This window comes from Lolium perenne, chromosome 3, assembly GCF_019359855.2.
Source record: "Lolium perenne isolate Kyuss_39 chromosome 3, Kyuss_2.0, whole genome shotgun sequence".
In the NCBI taxonomy this organism is placed as follows: domain Eukaryota; kingdom Viridiplantae; phylum Streptophyta; class Magnoliopsida; order Poales; family Poaceae; genus Lolium; species Lolium perenne.
Window position 1 is genome coordinate 97,836,102 of NC_067246.2, and position 20,225 is coordinate 97,856,326.

The 20,225-nt window shown below is 44.0% G+C and overlaps 1 protein-coding gene and 2 long non-coding RNA genes across 3 annotated transcripts; 1 reads left to right on the forward strand and 2 right to left on the reverse strand.

Annotated features, from left to right (window-relative positions):
* Nucleotides 1–552: 552 nt before the first annotated feature.
* Nucleotides 553–1,704, reverse strand: LOC127339500 (uncharacterized). Its single transcript, XM_051365346.1, has 2 exons — nt 1,027–1,704; nt 553–894 (listed from the first exon to the last, which is right to left on the reverse strand). Exons 1-2 carry the CDS (start codon nt 1,702–1,704, stop codon nt 553–555), a joined length of 1,020 nt encoding a protein of 339 aa, XP_051221306.1.
* Nucleotides 1,705–1,984: 280 nt separating this feature from the next.
* LOC127341964 (uncharacterized) lies at nt 1,985–4,812 on the forward strand. Its single transcript, XR_011755150.1, has 4 exons — nt 1,985–2,269; nt 2,359–2,493; nt 3,522–3,898; nt 4,233–4,812. It is a non-coding gene; the product is annotated as an uncharacterized lncRNA (long non-coding RNA).
* A 13,062-nt stretch (nt 4,813–17,874) lies between these two features.
* On the reverse strand, nt 17,875–19,674 carry LOC127341965 (uncharacterized). Its single transcript, XR_007876064.2, has 3 exons — nt 19,368–19,674; nt 19,097–19,283; nt 17,875–18,557 (listed from the first exon to the last, which is right to left on the reverse strand). It is a non-coding gene; the product is annotated as an uncharacterized lncRNA (long non-coding RNA).
* Between the last annotated feature and the right edge of the window lie 551 nt (nt 19,675–20,225).

The following is a 20,225-nucleotide window of genomic DNA, read 5'->3' on the forward strand; positions in this document are numbered from 1 at the left end:
AGCATTCATGTGTTATTTGTGAATTAATTTGTGGAAACCGAATAGCCCTACTAAATTATAACAAATTCACATGAGCGGTTATAATATGAAAAAGTCAGAGTTACAAGTATAAACCTGCTTTCTCCCAACATGAGTGAGTATAACACCATATTTGAGAATCATGAGGCTTCTGTTGGCCGCTCCTCTTTACCATCACCATTATATTTTGTAACTTTAATACACATAAGTGGCTTTAGCTGCACTTTCCAATAAATTCCATAGAAATTATGCCCACCCTAGAAACACCATATAACTTACTCAAGTACACATATTTACTGCATCTCGGAACAGAGGAACTGAATGAGTGATCATACAATATTCCCTCCAAAATGAAAATATGACAAAAAATAATCAATTAATCTGAACAGGAATTGCTTGTTCATCAGCACTTGACAATCACAACACATGTTTGCCCTTGAACATACATCAAAGATTCAAAGCTAGTCTACAATCAATCGGGGAGGAGCAGTACATGCACGGAGAAATCGATCATAGGCTTTCGTCTAGCACTAACTAAACAATCTGGTAGACTAGCTTCTCCACCATCTGCTGGATGCAGATTTCGCAGTCTGCCTTGGAGCACTTGGCCATCACGTGCGACGATGTAGTATCACACGAGACGAACGCGGGCGCCGGCGCCGGTGTAGAGGATGCCACCACCAGGTCCATGTCGTCGTCGCCGAACAGCCTCGCATACGTGACCTCCTCGTGTTCGTCCTCAGCCAGTCGCTGCTGCTGCATCCGGCATAACTCTTCAACGTCGACTATGTCGGTGAAGAACCCGGCCGGATCCACGCTCCCGTCGTCCACAGCTCCGGGGGGCATCACGTCGTCTTGGTCGGAAAGCAACCAGCGCTGCATGTCCTGAAGCATCACGGGCTCTTGGAGGTCCTCAAATGCGACCTGGAATCTGCCGTCGTCCTGCTGACTTAATTCTTCAACATCTTCGAGTATGCCATTGCCAGCGGAGAACCCGGCCGGATGCGCGCGGCTGTTGCCCAGTGCTCCGGTGGGCAACCAGCGCTCCATGTTCTGAAGCTCTTCCATTTCTTGGCGCCGCGGGGTTTGGGGACGTGGAGCGTCCGGGTGTGGATCGTCGCCAGCCTTCCTCTTCTTGGAATCCGCCATGGCCTTCATTACTGACTCGTATGTAGTCTCCCTCTTGTGGCGTGACACGCAGACCATGCAGATCACCAGCCCAGCAGCGTCGTCGTCGAGCCGGAACTCGGTCATGCACCATCCGAGCCTGGTTGGCGAAGCTCCCGGCGACTCCTTGAAGACGTAGTTGAGCTTCCGCTTGTAGCCAACGAGGCTTCCAGTAGCGCCGTCAACAACGGGCTTCTCTCCACCTTCCGAGTGCCATGTGTAACCCTCGCCGACCGCGCGCTGCCGTCTCCCGCCGCCGTTCCTTGTCCCGTGACGTCGCGCTCGTGTGAAGAAGTACCAGTGGCCCCTTTTCCCGTCGTCCTTGTCGGTTCCCGGTGCGTGCTCGTGCTTGCCAACGAGGATGTCGGGTGAGACGGAGTAAGCGTCGAAGTCATGGATGTTACAGCCGCTGTCGATCGGCAGTTCGGCCAACTTGGGACGGAGGAACTGCTCGATGAGAACGTGATTGGGCGGGAAGAATTTGGTGGGAGGAGCAGGGCTATCTTGCGCGGACGCCATGAATCGGCTGCTATGCGATGCTAGAGACAAAGAAGTATTGGAAGTAGAAGCCGCGCGTGCCTCCGTACATGCGCCCTAGGCCGGTCTAGCTTATATCTCCACACATTTAGCAAAGTCTTGATCGGACTGTAGCGAAAATGCGTTCCGGAAGCTGATATGGGGCGCTGTGGATATCAACCTCCGTCCGTGTTGCTGTAAGATTCGGTCGCCGGGCCCACGTGCTGCAAGGTTTGACCGGCCTTTTCGTTTCAATACGAGCGGTGAGCAGTAGATACATGGTACCTTCTCGTATGATATACGGTTGGGGGGCCACCTGCGACGTGCAGTATTGTACAGGATGGCACCAAAACCAGTCCGAGTTCAAAATCCAGTCGTCTCCTCCTCCCTACCTCAGGCGTGAGCGGAATCGACATCTAGATCCAGCCGCCGCCGATGAAGCAGGTCCATCGTTCTCCCTGTCCTCGCCTCCGCTGCCTCTGCTCGTCCGTGCGTCGACAAGATCTGGGGAAGATCTGAGATAGCTTCTCCATGGCGGCCACCAAGGATTTATTGATCTGCTACTCAGGTGAGATCCTATCCCCTGTTTTTCTTCTAGTCGATTTTCCTCCGCGAATCTAAAATTATAGGGATTTTCTCCGGATTCATGGAATAAAGTGGTCGGGCCTCGCCAGTCGCCACGCCGCGTGCTCTTCCGGCGTCAAGGGAGCTTCACAGCTTCGCTCTTCAGTATCGGAGTCGGGCTCGCTTGACTGTTGCGCCAAGTATGGGGATGAGCGACGGCGACCCGAGGTCTGCACTCTGCGTTTCCTTTTTTTTTTTTACCTGGAGGTGCCATTTTTATCACAGCACCCAGCTTTGCGAGCACCATTTCCTTCAATTGGTTCCCTCTGCTTTTTTTGTTCGATCTCGATAATTTGGTTTGCTGCAGTATTCTAAGTTCTTCTCCATTTCTTTGAGTTCATTTTTTTGTGGTAGATTGTTCTGTATGATAATCCCTATCAAATTAGTACAAATTTATATTCGGAAAACTTTTCCGAACTTTATAAATAAATTCACAACATTTTTACAATAGCTAACTGTGAATCTTGTACATCAGTACACATAAAGATTTTTGTTTGGGATCTTTTCCTGCCAGTTGCAAATGCGTTCGGCTTACTCCTGTTTGCTTCATAAATTAATTATGTGCTTTAGTGTTCTAGACAAGCATAGACGACGCAGAAGTTTAAAAATCAATAGATCAGTACCCGTTAATTGCAGTTGCGCTTGTTGGCCACCATTTTCAAAGCAGGTCAGTCCGCAATCTAGCTGCAGGTTTAGGCAGTAAATGATCAGCTCAGGGGCGGCTTGTAGTGTTGTATGTGCTGCCATGGAGAACCTTTTTTATTAGAGAGTAGTAATTTTGTTGAAGAGTGTTGTCTTATATTATGATGTCTTCCTTAGCTGTGTGTTCTAATTTACTGCCTGAAGTTATTTTAATGTATCCCACACTGTTAGATTTACTATTTACCGAATTTAGTTATGAAGTTGTTCATGGCGAGATAGTCAATCAACATAGCATGTGTCTATTCCCCCATATAAGGCTTCCAAATAGCCTGTATCTATGCCCCGGGAGAAGTTAATGATGCACATAGCTCTTTCTGTTTTATTTGTTGCTTTTGGTAGCAAATAGCAGGTTATGGTCAATCTGAATCTAAATAAATGTGAAGTTCTCCCATCTTTGGCAGTTTTCATGTTGGCTTTCTTATTTCTATTGTTCTGTGAAATATTTCGGTTCTGAGGTTTCTATTTATTTGCTATATGTCTATTGCATTATTCAGGTTCAGTGAAGTTCTCTCTGGTCGATTCACATCGATGGCGTCTTTTATCATTCAGATGTCGCCATGGCGTATTCCGGACGGCCGTGGCAGCAGCCGAGACAAGGTGGTCCCCGTAGCCAGCGTGCCACATGGGCAGGCAGCCGTGTCCATCATGGAGCCGCAATTCATCTTTGTTTACCTCCTCGACTCCATTCTCTTGATATGGGAGCATTATTGTCTCCACCTTGGCACTAACCCGAGGCTCTTTGTTGATTCTGTCCAGGCCCAAGTAGATTTGCACATCTTCATTCCTGGGATTTTCTGCTTGATGCATCTCCTCCTGGTCACTGTGATTTTTTGTGTCGTAGCACAAAGTTTGCATGGCAGTACTTCTTTGGGTACCAATCGCCCTGCTCCTAGTTCATTTCCCGAAAAGATTTTCATAATCCATGTGATTTTGTCAACACTGTCTGCTCATTGTGGCATAGTTTTTTTCAATAAATTTTGAAATATGTAATGTTGTGAGATCTCGGGTTAATAAAACTAGTTGCAAACAATTACTATCTTGGTTATTATCATGCTGGTTTAGTTTTCCTAATTTATTCAGCCTGACTTTTATTCGGATATGACATTCACCTTATTTTCATAGGTTTTTTTTTGTCCTAGTTGGGAAATGGAATTATTTCCTATTGTACCGTAGATCATTATTAATATATGTATTTATATTTTCAGGCCCTGCCAAAGAATACTGCCTTGGAAGCCATTAGCCACCGCTGGGACCAGAAAATCCATTCTCAGTGTGGCTGCGCTTACCCTACTGCGTCACCGCGAGGATTGTGCTGGAGCTACATCTTGGGCGGTGGCGACTGGAGGCTCCCATGGATCTGGGTTCTACATTTTCCTTTATTTTTAGATCTGGGCCCACATTATTTCACAGCCTCCGGTCTTTGTCTCGGTTTTACATGGCGGCCACCATCGTCGTCCTCACATATTTTCTGGCTGCCGGAGGATTTCAGTAGTAGAAATTTAAACTATTGAACAGCTTTGCCACTTTCAGTTGTAGAACTTTCTAAACAAGTTAGCACTCTGTTGTTGCAGGTCTATTTAGTTAGTGCTTCGGATTGTTAGGACATGAGTTTGCTGCAACACCCGTGGATGATTAGCCTACATATTAAGTCATTCCATTAGGTGTGCTCATTACACCTATATCTATGTTGTTATATGTAACTCACCATTAGAGTGTAGTTTCTAAATATTCTGCTCCAAAGTGATGTGTTGTTGCTGTTATAAGTCAGAGGATATTTTTTGCTCATTACACATGTATTATTACTTGGTAATTCTTGCAAAGATCTACAGATGATAAAAGCTGATGATAAAACTCGATGCATCTAGATTTATATTTTGTGTTGTATCCATTTGATGAACCAATTTGTCTTTCTCGATGCCATTTGATGTGGCGATTTCTATATCACATTTTGTGGAACCAATTTGAAGGCCTTCGAGAGCTTTTAAATAATTTTGCAAATATATTGCATAACTTTACAGTATAGATGCAAAGACTTTATAACGTAGATGTCACCAGCTCGGTGTACGAATTCAATAAATTTGAAGTACTTCACAAACACACTGTGTGAACCTTACAATATAAGCACGAGGACTTTATAATGTACTTCTCACTAATTTAGAAGGACTCTATACGATGGAGAATGGTCCGTTATGAAATACTTTGGAATCACCTCTAAAAACTAAGTGCTTACTTAGTAGTAGCACATGGAGACAATTCATAAGTACTTTACAAGTTATGAAAATGGTCTGATATGGAATAATTGTGAAGCGCCTTTGAGAAACAAGTTTTGTACTGTAATACTTATGACGTGAAGACAACAAATGAAGACTCATTCGGCTGCATAATATTTTCATAATATTATTAAACTCCGCAAGTTCAAGTAGTCAACGGAAAAGGTATTTCAAAATATGGAATATTTGGAGCTTCGCGACTCCACGCTTCGGTGGACGTTGTGTTGATGTAAATGCATGAATGTTTAAATAAAATGAAATACTGTTCTAATCAATATGTGTATTAGTAGATACCCCCACCATCCATGAATACAAGGCCACATCATTTTCGTGTCAAATTTTAACTAATGAGTTAGTCAACTAAATATAAGTTATATGTCATTCAAAAAAATATCATTGGAAAGTTCATTGAAATGTGATTCCGATGATATAGTTTTGAGTGACATGCAACTCATATTTAATTGACCCAATTACTAATTAAAAGTCGACTCAAAAAATTGGTCTTATACTTAAGAGCGGAGTTAGTAATGCTTTCGATATGAAATGATGGTCGAATCAAGCAAACCAATGTCGGAGACGGCTGAGGAACAATATAGTCCATGAGATGACACCATACATGTTAAGGATCATATGATTCATGACCATGGGGCATCGCATCGGGTACTTATTCCTGTCCAGGAGCTTAGCGGATATGAGTCATACTATCGTGCCCTCGACCCATATTGCAGTCACCTCATACGCAGTGGCAAATCGTTCTAGCCTCTTGTCAGTGGCAAACCGCATGGCTAGATTAGGGTTCCACAAGATAGAGAAGGGATGTAACTGCGTAATTTTTTAGATTTTTTCAGATTCAACTGTGTATTATTTCTTACATTAAGAAAGCATTAGTTTTAGCTCAGTTTGGCATCGACTACTCCCTTTCGTGTGCGGCACCAACTCATCCTTTTCCGCTCCAGCACACCCCTCCCAGGAATACACCATCCCTACCTTGTCTCCGGCATTAGTGGTGGTCACCCTTGTCTATGAAACTTATAGCGACAGTGAGCAACATGTAACCCCCTCCCCCACTGTTAGGTAAGGTGTAGGTTGGTTTTGACCATACTCATTACTTAGTAGCGCATGGAGACAATTTATATTAGTCTGGCCGTGACTAGTATAAATTTATATGCAAACTCAATCTATCATACATGAGTTAAGTCGATGCATAGATGACATCTTAAGGACTTTATGATAAAACCTAGAGTACGTCATGAATAGTTTGTTTAGGAACGCATGGCTAGACTAGGGTTCCACAAGATAGAGAAGGGATGTAACTACGTATTTCTTGAGATTTTTTCAAATTCAATTGTGTATTAGTTCTTACATTAAAAAAAGCATTAAGTTTTAGCTCAGTCTGGCCTTGACTAGTACGAATTTAATGTAGCCAAACACAATCTATTTTTTTAAACACAACCGATGCACAAAGGATATCATAAGCACTTCAGGATAAAACCTCGAGGACGATATGGATAGATTTTTTAGGACCGCATGGCTATATTAACGTCTGTAATTTAATGTCCAGCTTTGCTGGTTAACTGCCGATGGCAAAACAATGTTACCCTACACAGAATCAAGTCCCCGGGCATGATCCTGGAGTGCAAAAAACTTTCGCCAGGTGTGCAATCAGCACTCCCGATAAGAGTAGCCCCCGAGTCTGGTCGCGAGTGCTTGCAACTGAGTGCAGACTTAGGCCAAACGGTCTAAATATTTCAATCTTTCTTTAGATACTCTTGAAATGCTCCTCCTTGCAATTGAGTCTTCGATTCTGGAATATATCGGGTGCACGTCCAGCGCTCCCGATGGGAGTAGCCCCCGAGTCTAGGTACGGATGCTTGCAACCGTGCGTAGACTCAAGTTGTACTACCCGACGGTTTTAATTTTTCTTCGGATGCTCCTTATGGACTCGACATTTTTCATGACATCATTGATGATGTTGCCACTGCCGTGGTTTGATTGATAGGACGTGATCTGACGGGTCCACCCTACTTCTGCGCGGTCAGTTTTAGGAAATGACTAGTGCTTGTGCATTGACCAAAGCGCCTCCTCGATTTCCGCGCGTAGTGGGAGAAATGAGCCGCCGGTTAAAAGAGATGCAAATGTGTATTTCTCGAGAAATATTTGTTTTGTCTTCTCTTCTTTAGTTACTTGAAGGTCGCATGCCAATATTTTCTCGAATAGGCGCCATTTATTTGAAGATACATGAAGGACTCTATGATATCATACTTTGAACAATATGTAGATTTTTATAAGGACCGCACAAGCTATATATGGTTTAATTGGCAAGACCACGGTGAGCACCCGCATGCATGTATAAGGATGGCAAAAAGGGAATCAACTATGTAATCCTTAGATAGTTCATATCATGACTTGTCACCAACATACCAAATGTATGTAAACATCATCTATCGTCGGAGTCAGGACAATGCATAAAGGATACATAAAGACTTTATGATTATACCCCACGTATGATATGGATATGTTGTTAAGAACCGCATGAGCATACGAGGTCACATGGTAAGACAAAGGTATGACACTTGGACGGGTGAGCAAATCTAAAAAGACATACAGTTGCGGAAAACCGAAACTGATCCCGGGTGCATATGCACCCTACATGTATAAAACATATTTTAAAAATGTAAAAAATTTAGGAAAAAAATTTAGCATATAGAGAGACATGTTCTATGTGTGCTAGTCAAATTTCACATAAAACCGACAATTTTTGAATCATTTGTAAAAAAGACAAACAATGCTTCGCGAAATAGACTATTTTAGCACCAAAAATTTATCTTTTTTGCACAGGGCACAAAACATATCAGTTTTTGCTGAAACAACTTTATGAGCATGTAACATGTCAAGGTATACGCGAGGCATTTTTATTTGTATTTTTTGACATTCGTAAATATATTTAATATGCATTTCAAATAAAGGGTGCATATGCACCCGGGTGCAGAAACACCCACATACAGTTGTGTATTTTTTAATTTTTTTCTTCTTTTCTCATTTATTTATTTGAGAGCGCTTTCCAATATATTCTCAAATAGGGCCGCATGTATTTGCGGATACATGAAGGACTCTATGATATCACACTTTGAACGATATGAAGATTTTGATAAGGACCGTATAGATTATACATGGTCAAATTGACAATACGACGATAGAGCACCCGTATGTATGAGGATGGCTAAAAGGAAATCAACTTGATTTTTCACCTACATACTTCCTATCTTGATTTGTCACCTACATATTAAATGTATGTAAACACCATCTACCATTTGAGCAGACCGATGCATAGAGTATACATAAGAACTTTATGATAGTACGTGATGTACGGTATGGATGTTTTGTTAAGGACCACGAGAGCATATGAGGTCACATCATAAGACAAACGTATCACACGTTGAGGTGTGAGCAAGGCTAAAAGAGATGCAAATGTGTATTTCTAAAGAAATATTTGTTTTGTCTTCTCTTATTTAGTTACTTGGAGTCCCCATGCAAATATCTTCTTGAATAGCGCCGCATGTATTCGAGGATACACGAAGGACTATATGATAGCACACTTTAAACGATATGGGGATCTCCATAAGGATCGCATGGACTATACAAAGTCGAAACGACAAGATGACGATATCACACCCAGAGGTATGAGATCTTGACTTATCACCTACAAACTGAATGTATGTAAACACCATCTATCATCGGAGTCGGCCGATGCGTGGATACATAAGGACTTTATGATATTATCCGATGTACGGTATGGATTTTTTCTTGTGCATCACATGAGCATACGCAGTCACATCATAAAATTATCACACCTAGAGGTGTGACCAAGGCTAAAAGAGTTGCAAATGTGTATTTCTCGATAAATATTTGTTTTATTTTCTATTTTTTAGTTACTTGAAGGCCGTATGCCCATATATTCTCGAATAAGGCCGCACTTATTCGAGGACATATGCAGGACTCTATGATATCACACTTTAAACTATATGGAGATTTTGATAAGGACCGCATAGGCTATACATGGTGAAATTGACAAGACATCTCGATAGAGCACACGTATGTATGAGGATGACTAAAAGGAAATCAACTATGTAATCCTTAGATAGTTCCTATCTTGACTTGCCACATACATAATAAAAATATGTAAACGCCATCTATCATTTGAGTAAGGCCGATGCGTAGAGTATACATAAGAACTTTATGATAGTACCCGATGTACGGATGGATGCTTTATTAAGAACCACATGATCATACGAAGTCACATCATAATACAAAAGTATCGCACCTGGAGGTGTGAGCAAGGTTAAACGAGATGCAAATGTGTATTTCTCGAGAAATATTTGTTTTTTCTTCTCTTCTTTAGTTACTTGAAGGTCGCATGCCAATATTTTCTCGAATAGGCGACATGTATTTGAAGATACATGAAGGACTCCATGATATCATACTTTGAACGATATGTAGATTTTTATAAGGACCGCACAAGCTATATATGGTCCAATTGGCAAGACCACGATAGAGCACCCGCATGCATGTATGAGGATGGCAAAAAGGGAATCAACTATGTAATCCTTAGATAGTTCATATCATGACTTGTCACCAACATACCAAATGTATGTAAACATCATCTATCGTCGGAGTCAGGACAATGCATAGAGGATACATAGACTTTATGATTATACTCCACGTACGATATGGATATGTAGTTAAGAACCGCATGAGCATACGAGGTCACATGGTAAGACAAAGGTATCACATGGTAAGACAAAGGTATCACACTTGGACGAGTGAGCAAATCTAAAAAAGACATACAGTTGTGTATTTTTTTTAATTTTTTCTTCTTTTCTCATTTATTTATTTGAGGGCGCATTCCAATATATTCTCAAATAGGGCTGCATGTATTTGAGGATACATGAAGGACTCTATGATATCACACTTTGAACGATATGGAGATTTTGATAAGGACCGCATAGGTTATACATGGTCAAATTGATAATACGACGATAGAGCACCCGTATGTATGAGGATGGATAAAAGGAAATCAACTTGATTTTTCACCTACATACTTCCTATCTTGATTTGTCACCTACATATTAAATGTATGTAAACACCATCTACCATTTGAGCAGGCCGATGCATAGAGTATAGATAAGAATTTTATGATAGTACCTGATGTACGGTATGGATGTTTTGTTAAGGACCACGGGAGCATATGAGGTCACATAATAAGACAAACGTATCACACGTCGAGGTGTGAGCAAGGCTAAAAGAGATGCAAATGTGTATGTCTAAAGAAATATTTGTTTTGTCTTCTCTTATTTAGTTACTTGGAGTCCCCATGGAAATATCTTCTAGAATAGCGCCGCATGTATTCGAGGATACACGAAGGACTATATGATAGCACACTTTAAACGATATGAGGATCTCCATAAGGATCGCATGGACTATAAAAAGTCGAAACGACAAGATGACGATATCACACCCAGAGGTATGAGCTCTTGACTTGTCACCTACAAACTGAATGTATGTAAACACCATCTATCATCGGAGTCGGGTCGATGCGTGGATACATAAGGACTTTATGACATTATCCGATGTACGGTATGGATTTTTTCCTGTGCATCACATGAGCATACGCAGTCGCATCATAAAAGTATCACACCTAGAGGTGTGACCAAGGCTAAAAGAGATGCAAATGTGTATTTCTCGAGAAATATTTGTTTTATTTTCTATTCTTTAGTTACTTGAAGGCCGCATGCCCATATATTCTCGAATAAGGCCGCTTTTATTCGAGGACATGTGGAGGACTCTATGATATCACACTTTGAACTATATGGAGATTTTGATAAGGACCACATAGGCTATACATGGTAAAATTGACAAGACATCGATAGAGCACACGTATGTATGAGGATGGCTAAAAGGAAATCAACTATGTAATCCTTAGATAGTTCCTATCTTAACTTGCCACATACACACTACTAGGAAAAGGCCTAGCCGTAAGAATGCTCTCAGTGGTGCATATCTATTTTGGTGCGGCACTACTGGTTAGCAGTGGCGCACCAAAAAGTGGTGCTCCACTGATACAAATATCGCAGTGGCGCACTAGTATTAGTCGTGTGCCACTACTAAATTTTGGCCTGAATTACAGATAGGTCTAGAGTTAGCAGTGGCGCACCACACATAGGTGCGCCATTGCTATTTTAATAGCAATGGCGCACCACATAGGTGCGCCACTGTGCTACAAATTGCAATAGCGCACTATATGCCATGCGCCACTATGCTGCAAATTGCGGTAGCGCACTATAAACGGTGCGCTACTGTGCGGTCTGCCTGCTGCTTGATTTGATCCACCACGCGCGCCACACCAAGATGAATCCAAACAAAACAACCACGTGTGCGGGTCCCAAACCGACCGACCGAATCTCCAAAGCAAAAAGCCAACCCTAATCCCCTTCTCCTCTATCCCATTCTCCCCCGCGCCGCCACTTCCCACCCACAACCGACAGTGAGGGACGCCGTGCGGGGGGGATCATACATAAAAACCCCAATAAAACGGACTAACAAAGCCTAAGTTTTGTATTATCGCCAACACATTAGTTGAAGTTTTTTAAGCGTAAGGACCTCGAATGCTTACCGTGATCGAGGGTTAGAGGTTAAATTTCGAGATCACGTGAATTGCGGAGTTAAAGACTGTATATGAACTCCAGTGTACCTGTCGGCAGGTGTGTGAAATACTGCATATGATTATTACTTGTATCGGTTGGACAACGACTACCTTCCGCGATGGGGGGGGGGGGGGGGGTAGGGTTTAGTTCTTGTGGATTCACACAACAAAGTCCCACGAGAACGGAAAATGGTGGGCTAAGTATTATAATATGTGCACCACATTAAATATAGTTGTATACGTGTAAGGACCACGACTTCGCGCCGTGGTCGAGATTTAGACATTAAATGTCGATATCACGCGTACTGTGGGACATAGCCTTCACTTAGATGATTGAATGTTTATTCGTGCTATTGCATCTAAGTGTGGAGTTTGAGTACTGTATATGAACCCGTATGTACCTTATGGTGGATAGTGGAAGTACCGAATACGATATCGTCTGGTACCCCATATATTGTCGGATTGTACCGATCCCGAGGGCAATAGCCTCCACTTAGTTGAGTGCATGTTTCTATCGTTTCTGCATAATCTTGCTCTTGACTCATACATTTACGTAACTCCATGTGTTTTCAAATTTACATATGGCGAAAATTTTAAGGAATTGCATATATGGGATGATTAGGCATCGTTAATGCTGGAATACTGTATTGGTTTTGGATTCGTTGCACGGTCTAGAGAACACGCGAAAAAACTCCTTTTTAACATAATGTGGTCGTATACCACGAGGCTTTCCCTTAAATCGTGACATCAAAGATTGTACACGAGGCTACATATCAACACTACATTCCGTTATCCGGGGGGGGGGGGGTGAGGGATATGGGCTTACACATAAAAACCCCACTAAAACGGACTAATCAAGCCTAAGTTTTGTATTATCACCAACACATTAGTTGAAGTTTTTTAAGCGTAAGGACCTCGAATGCTTACCGTGATCGAGGGTTAGAGGTTAAATTTCGAGATCACGCGAATTGCGGAGTTGAGGACTGTATATGAACTCCAGTGTACCTGTTGGCAGGTGTGTGAAATACTGCATATGATTATTACTTGTATCGGTTGGACAACGACTACCTTCCGCGATGGGGGGTAGGGTTTAGTTCTTGTGAATTCACACAACAAAGTCCCACGAGAATGGAAAATGATGGGCTAAGTATTATAATATGTGCACCACATTAAATATAGTTGTATACGTGCAAGGACGACGACTTCACGCCGTGGTCGAGATTTAGACATTAAATGTCGATATCACGCGTACTGTGGGACATAGCCTTCACTTATATGATTGCATGTTTTTTCGTGCTATTGCATCTAAGTGTGGGGTTTGAGTACTGTTTATGAACCCGTATGTACCTTATGGTGGATAGCGGAAGTACCGAATACGATATCGGCTAGTACCCCATATATTGTCGCATTGTGCCAGTCCCGAGGGCAATAGCCTCCACTTAGTTGAGTGCATGTTTCCATCTTTTCTGCGTAATCTTGCTCTTGACTCATACATTTACTTAACTCCATGTGTCTTCAAATTTACATACGGCGAAAAAACTGTATTGGTTTTGGATTCGTTGCACGGTCTAGAGAACACGCGAAAAAACTCCTTTTTAACAGAATGTGGTCGTATACCACGAGGCTTTCCCTTAAATCGTGACATCAAAGATTGTACACGAGGCTACATATCAACACTACGTTCCGTTATCGGGGGGGGGGGGGGGTGAGGGATATGGTCTTACACATAAAAACCCCACTAAAACGGACTAATCAAGCTTAAGTTTTGTATTATCACCAACACATTAGTTGAAGTTTTTTAAGTGTAAGGACCTCGAATGCTTACCGTGATCGAGGGTTAGAGGTTAAATTTTGAGATCACGCGAATTGCGGAGTTGAGGACTGTATATGAACTCCAGTGTACCTGTTGGCAGCTGTGTGAAATACTGCATATGATTATTACTTGTATCGGTTGGACAACGACTACCTTCCGCGATGGGGGGTACGGTTTAGTTCTTGTGAATTCACACAACAAAGTCCCACGAGAACGGAAAATGGTGGGATGAGAATTATAATATGTGCACCAATTTAAATATAGTTGTATACGTGCAAGGACCACGACTTCGCGCCGTGGTCGAGATTTAGACATGAAATGTCGATATCACTCGTACTGTGGGGCATAGCCTTCACTTAGGCTGGTGCCAATGCACCACCCTACTCTCACCCGCCACGTCAGCTTTTTTCCTCACTCTCACCCCACTCTCATCCCACTCTCACCCCACGGTACGTGTGCACAGGCTTTAGTGTCACCTCTCACTTCTCTCTCCTCCACATCACTATTTTTTTTTAATTAAGTTATTTCACTTGATTTTTTGTAGACATTCAAAATAATTCAAGAAAAATATTTATTCAACTGAAAATGTTACCGATTACATAATAATTAATAAAATTGCATAATAAATTTTAAAAATTACATAATAAATAAAAATTCTACTCCTCTTCCTCTTCCTCTTCTTCCTGCTGCTCCTCGTCCTCATCATCTTCCAGACCAAGCTCTTTTTCGCACATCTTGATGGCCTTCGCATGTTTGCACTTTTCTGCTTCGGTCATGTCGTCGGTTGATCGATCTTTCATTTTGTTCCATTGCTTGAATAGCTTAGCCTTCACTAAACCCTTCATCATGTTCCTCATCGCGAAGGATTTACTTCCTACCTCACTGCTTGATGAGGAGTCCTTCCCCTTCCTCCTACCCTTACGTACCGCGGCCTTGGCCCTATCGCGGCCCGTTGGACGCTCCTCCTCCGTCGTCGCCTCGCTAGAGCTGTACTCACCAGAAAGTCCTAGACGACTTCTCTTGGAAGTGGACTCGGTTCCACTACCAGGACCATGTTGTCCTTTCCACTTCGCTTCATTGCGAACAGCTTGCCACCAGTGGTGCTTTCTGAACGGGTGAGTCACTCTTTTGTCATTCGCGTACCTCTCCATTGCCGCCTTCATGACCATATCATCGTCTGCTCCACTCTGACGTAACCCCTCTTCTTGGATGTAGTATCCATTGAACAGGGACACCTCCTTGTTGTAGGCGTTCCAATGATCCTTCAGCTGCTTCGAGGTCCGATGACGGGCAGGATCCGAGGTAGAGTTGAAGGTTGCAGCTATCTGACCCCAAAAACTAGTGCCGGTCTTGCAATTACCGGCAACAGAGTCCTTGGAGTTAAAAAGCCAAGCATTAACCTACCCCGAAATAGATATTGTTAGTGAAAAATCCAAGCAACAACCAACCCCGAAATAAATATGTGATGGGTATAAGTAAAGTACCAGTTTTTCCTCTTCCGCAACAGTCCAGTCAAGCCTCTTTGCACGCGGTGGTACGATTGTTTCCGCGGCATTGGACTCGGAGCTTGGAGCTTCGGAAGGTGGTGGGGGGTACGGACCATATGGCGCGTATGGATACGGAGGTGGAGGGTATGAACCGTACGAAGGTGGTGGGTACGGAGGTACAGTGCCACTCCCGCTACCTGTAGGTGGAGCATTTGGAGGTGCTTGGGGGTATGGATACAGAGGCGGAGGATATGAACCATACGGCGCCGGAGGTGGAGCGTATGGGCCATATGGCCCCGGAGGTGGTGCGCCGGAGGAGTATAAAACTCGGGGAATCGGCAAAGAACCGACATTGGTGCGACGATGTGTCGGAGAGACACCATCGAGGTCTATTGGTGACCCGTCGTGAATCAGATCCGTGAACGTGGTCAAATCTGGTGGAGTCCAACCGGACATGGTGGAGAAGTTTTGAGAGAGGGAAGGTGATGAATGGAGATGAGATGGGTGTGGAGTGAGTGAAACCATATGGGGGGTATTTATAGGGGGTGGGGATGAAATTTTAGGGATTTTTTAACCAGCAACGGCTAGCTGACGTGGACGAATCAGAGCGCGCCACGTCAGCTAGCCTTTACACACTACCGCCCCTCTCTCGCCCGCTCTCGCCCGCCTACCGCCCGCCTAACGCCCGCTCTCGCCCGCACTCTCGCCCGCCCCGTTATCGCCCCACCCCGCCATCGCTGCCGCCTCGCTACCGCCTCCCTCTCGCCTCCAACGCGGGCGTTAGCCGGGCGGGAGCGGGCGCTAGCGCTGGGCGCCCCCGCCGTCGCCTGCCACTCCCGTCCCGCCCCTCTCCCGCCTGCCTCTCGCCCCGCGCCGGGCGGTAGCGCCCCCACTACCGCCCCCAATGGCACCAGCCTTAGATGATTGCATGTTTTTTCGTTTTTTCCATGCTATTGCATCTAAGTGTGGGGTTTGAGGACTATATATGAACCCGTACGTACCTTATGGTGGATAGTGGAAGTACTGAATACGATATCGGCTGGTACCCCATATATTGTCGGATTGTACCGATCCCGAGGGCAATAGCCTCCACTTAGTTGAGTGCATGATTTTATCTTTTTTGCATAATCTTGCTCCTGAGTCATACATATACGTGTCTTCATGTGATCTCGAAATTACATACGGCGAAACATTTAAGGATTTGCATATGGTATGATTAGGCATCGTGTTTGATGGATTCCTGGATTGGATTGAAACACTGCATATGATTATTACTTGTATCGGTTGGACAACGACTACCTTCCGCGATGGTGGGGGTAGGGTTTAGTTTTTGTGAAATTACACAACAAAGTCCCACGAGAACGGAAAATGATGGGCTAATTATTATAATATGTGCACCACATTAAATATAGTTGTAATCGTGCAAGGACCACCACTTCGCACCGTGGTCGAGTTTTAGACATTAAATGCTATCGGGATATGCATTGCTACCTTCTTCCCTGGGTGGAATGCCTGCATGAAGGATTGGGACCCCGTGTTCCCCAAAGGACTTATGAGTTCGATTTGTAGGAGGTAAAATCAGCAGTCAATTATTTCTTGGTGCGCTTTATCAACATTCACCATGAATTTTTTGTTGAGAAACGGTCATTTTTGTTTTGCAGCAATGACAGCGGTGTATTTGCGCTTGACTTTGCAAGAAACTGGATGGGATCAGCTTTGAAGAAGATTTAGACTCCGGTAAGATCACGTAAAAAGGGATCGATTATCAAAGAAATCATATTTCCGGGTTCCGGATCTCACCTGGATGGGCTTATATGTTGCAGGTTGGGGACGGAGTAAATCATTCTTGGATGAACCTCCTAGCTAGTTGACGCTCTTTCGATCGATGGCAACATCGGGCAGATCCCAGAGAAGTATAGGCGCTGCATCAGATCCATGTAGTTGGATCAAAAATAGAAATGGGATAGATGAATCCTTCAGGGAAACTTTTCTGAAAGGAATCCTTCTTTTGTGGCTCCGCCACTGTAATAACGGTGGCTAACTATCTAGGGTTGGGCCTAAGTCTAAAACTGTGACGAGCATGATATTTTTACTGGTACCATGCGCTGTGGGGGTAACCTCATATGCGCCTATTATGAAACCTCGCTTATTTCCTTGGAGACATTTGGAGTTTCTGCATCGGCACTAAATTGTTCTGTCTATCACACGGAATGCTCATGCCTACGTCGATACTATATACCGTGTGCAAAGTTCTTATTTTTTTGATGGCTACCTGAATACACATGTACAGTTCTGTCTCGCTGATAACACTGGTATCTTTTTTTCCCCCTCTCACTCCCTACAGTGTGATTAGAGGCTACGCCCGATGGTGAAAGTAAATGGATGCAGTTTTTCTTTTATCGATTACGCGATCCGCTAACTAAACCATGCAGCTCTGTGACGACGGCCATGGCACAGATACAAATGTTGATGCCAAAAGGTTTACAACCTGATGAGTGCACCCGTATACGATGTACGGTTCTGATGTAGAATATTATGTGGTACCAGTATATGTGATCATATGGTACTATGACGAAATGAAGGGGGCACGACACAAACTATCACTGAAAGATTTCCCGATACAGGAGACAGTGTGTAAGTTATTCTGAGACATAGAAATTCACACTACAATGTGGTACGGCGACGATGATAATGTAAGATCATGCATTATAGTGCCGCAACACACGGAACTCTTACCAAATGCATTACAACAGAGAGATCATTTAAACAATGCAGGGATTTGGGTACAGCTTCTGAAAAAACCACAATGAAGGATTTTTGTTTCAGGTCATAGGTACTATGCAGGGGTATTGGTACAGATTCTGAAAGAACCAACTGTGCATATCTCCATTGGCCTATTTCAGTAGCATAACCACCATCAAAGCAAATACAGTGACGGCTACACTGACGGCGGATATGCAGATGTTGGCATATAAATTCAGTCGGCGGGTGGCATTCTCACTGTTGCGTCGAATCACATCCTTAAGCTTGAGCTCTCTTGTCGCAAAGCTGTGCTCCAACTGTTCAACAGCGATCCGAAGATTGTTCTTCTCGGTCAGAAGTGTTATGTACGCTTGATCCATCTGTGTCTCCGGTTCACATGTCGGGATACCCTCTCTGCTCCGTAAGCCAACCAGGCTCCGCAAGTGCATCAAGGACCTTGTTAAAATTGGATTCCAAGGATCATCGACCCATACGACAAACGAGCAGCGATCAGCCCCCTGCTTGACATTGAAAACTCATGTGAGCTAGATTGGATATTCTTTTCTCTATAAATCTTAGATTTTACACCAATGCTTATCTAAGTGCTTCCTATGAGGTGATCCCCAACATGCGGAGGTAGGTGTCAAATCAACAAAACACATTTTTTAGTCAGTTAAAAAAACATGCAATGAAGACTGCCGGCAGCCTATAATCGGTGGCATAGTCAGATCATGCAATCAGGCAGGGCAGAACTCTATCATTGAGCATAAATATAAGTTCTTTCTTTGTCTAGCACCACGCATTACTTTTTTCATGGGTGACTAAAAATGTTGTATAGTACCATTCATAAAAATGAAATGAAGATTGCCGGCAGACTATAATCGGTGGCATAGTCAGATCACGCAATCAGGCAGGGCAGAAATCTATCATTGAGCATAAATATAAGTGCTTTCTTTGTCTAACACCACGCATTACTTTTTCCATGGGGTGACTAAAAATGTTGTATAGTACCATTCATAAAAATACTCAGGGGTGGTGACTATAATTATTTGCTAACCTGCCGAGGGCATCCAAGAAATCGTCTCCCTGTAGCAGCCATGTCGAACGCTACCTTCCTCTGAGGAGGGTCGCCATGACGACACCTATGATGCGTGTTGAGTTCCGTCCCGGTGAAACGTCCCGGTGAAGCACGGATCGTGGATTTCTCGAGGCAGATCAAGGAAGGCGTCGTAGTGGGCGTCAATCTTGGAGAGAAAGGGAATCGGAATCAGGCTTGAAATCTGACCACCAAGTGTTGAGCACCGGGATGATAAGCAGTGGAATATTACCTCGTACCCAGATTCAGAATCTCCGGCGAGCTCGTCACTCAGCAGGGACGGATCTGGATCGGCTCCGTCTCCTTTGAACCCGGGCCACGGTGACATGGCGATGAAGATAGAGTGGATACACCTCAGGACGTCGGGGGTTGGATCTGTGTTCTGAAGTTCTACACAGAGGAGATGCGCGCCGGTGAATCCTGCAATGGCGGCGGTGCGGATACGGGCGTGTGGAGAAGAAAGGGAACGTCTCGGACGAGAGGGGAAGTGAAGAGAGGGACGACGCGGTCGTGGCGATACGTACGGGCCCCACACGGAGAATCTATTCGATCCAGATACTGTGCCACGCAAAGTGCACTATACGTTAGATACGGGGTCTATACATGCATGTGGCCACTGTCCGGTCAACGCGGGGCTCGGATCACTAGTGTTCGGCAGCGGACCGGATATCAGCTGCGCCCGAGATCAGCAGCAAAATCTGCGGGTCGGGACTGTAGCTCATCAATCCAAAATGGAAACGGAGTGCATGCATATGCATGGCGTCGGACCGAGCGAGTAAAAAAATTGGTGTCTGATGATGTACCGTCCGGTTCGTATTCTACTCGTGTAAATATACGTGTACTACGAATCAATGGAATCAAATCCAAGACTGAATCGAACTGTAAATATTGGTATAATGCCGTCGGTCCTCGGACTGTAACTAACGCGCGCGCGTGCCGGCTGACTTGAACATCACTCAGCGCATCTCCGCAAACGGACGCTGAGCGACCGTCTGTGTCCGCCGTGATCGGAAATGCGTCTGGAGCCTGTTCCAGCGGGGCGACGCAAAGTGACCGGGCCGTCTGCAGAGACGCAAACCTGGCCCAAATA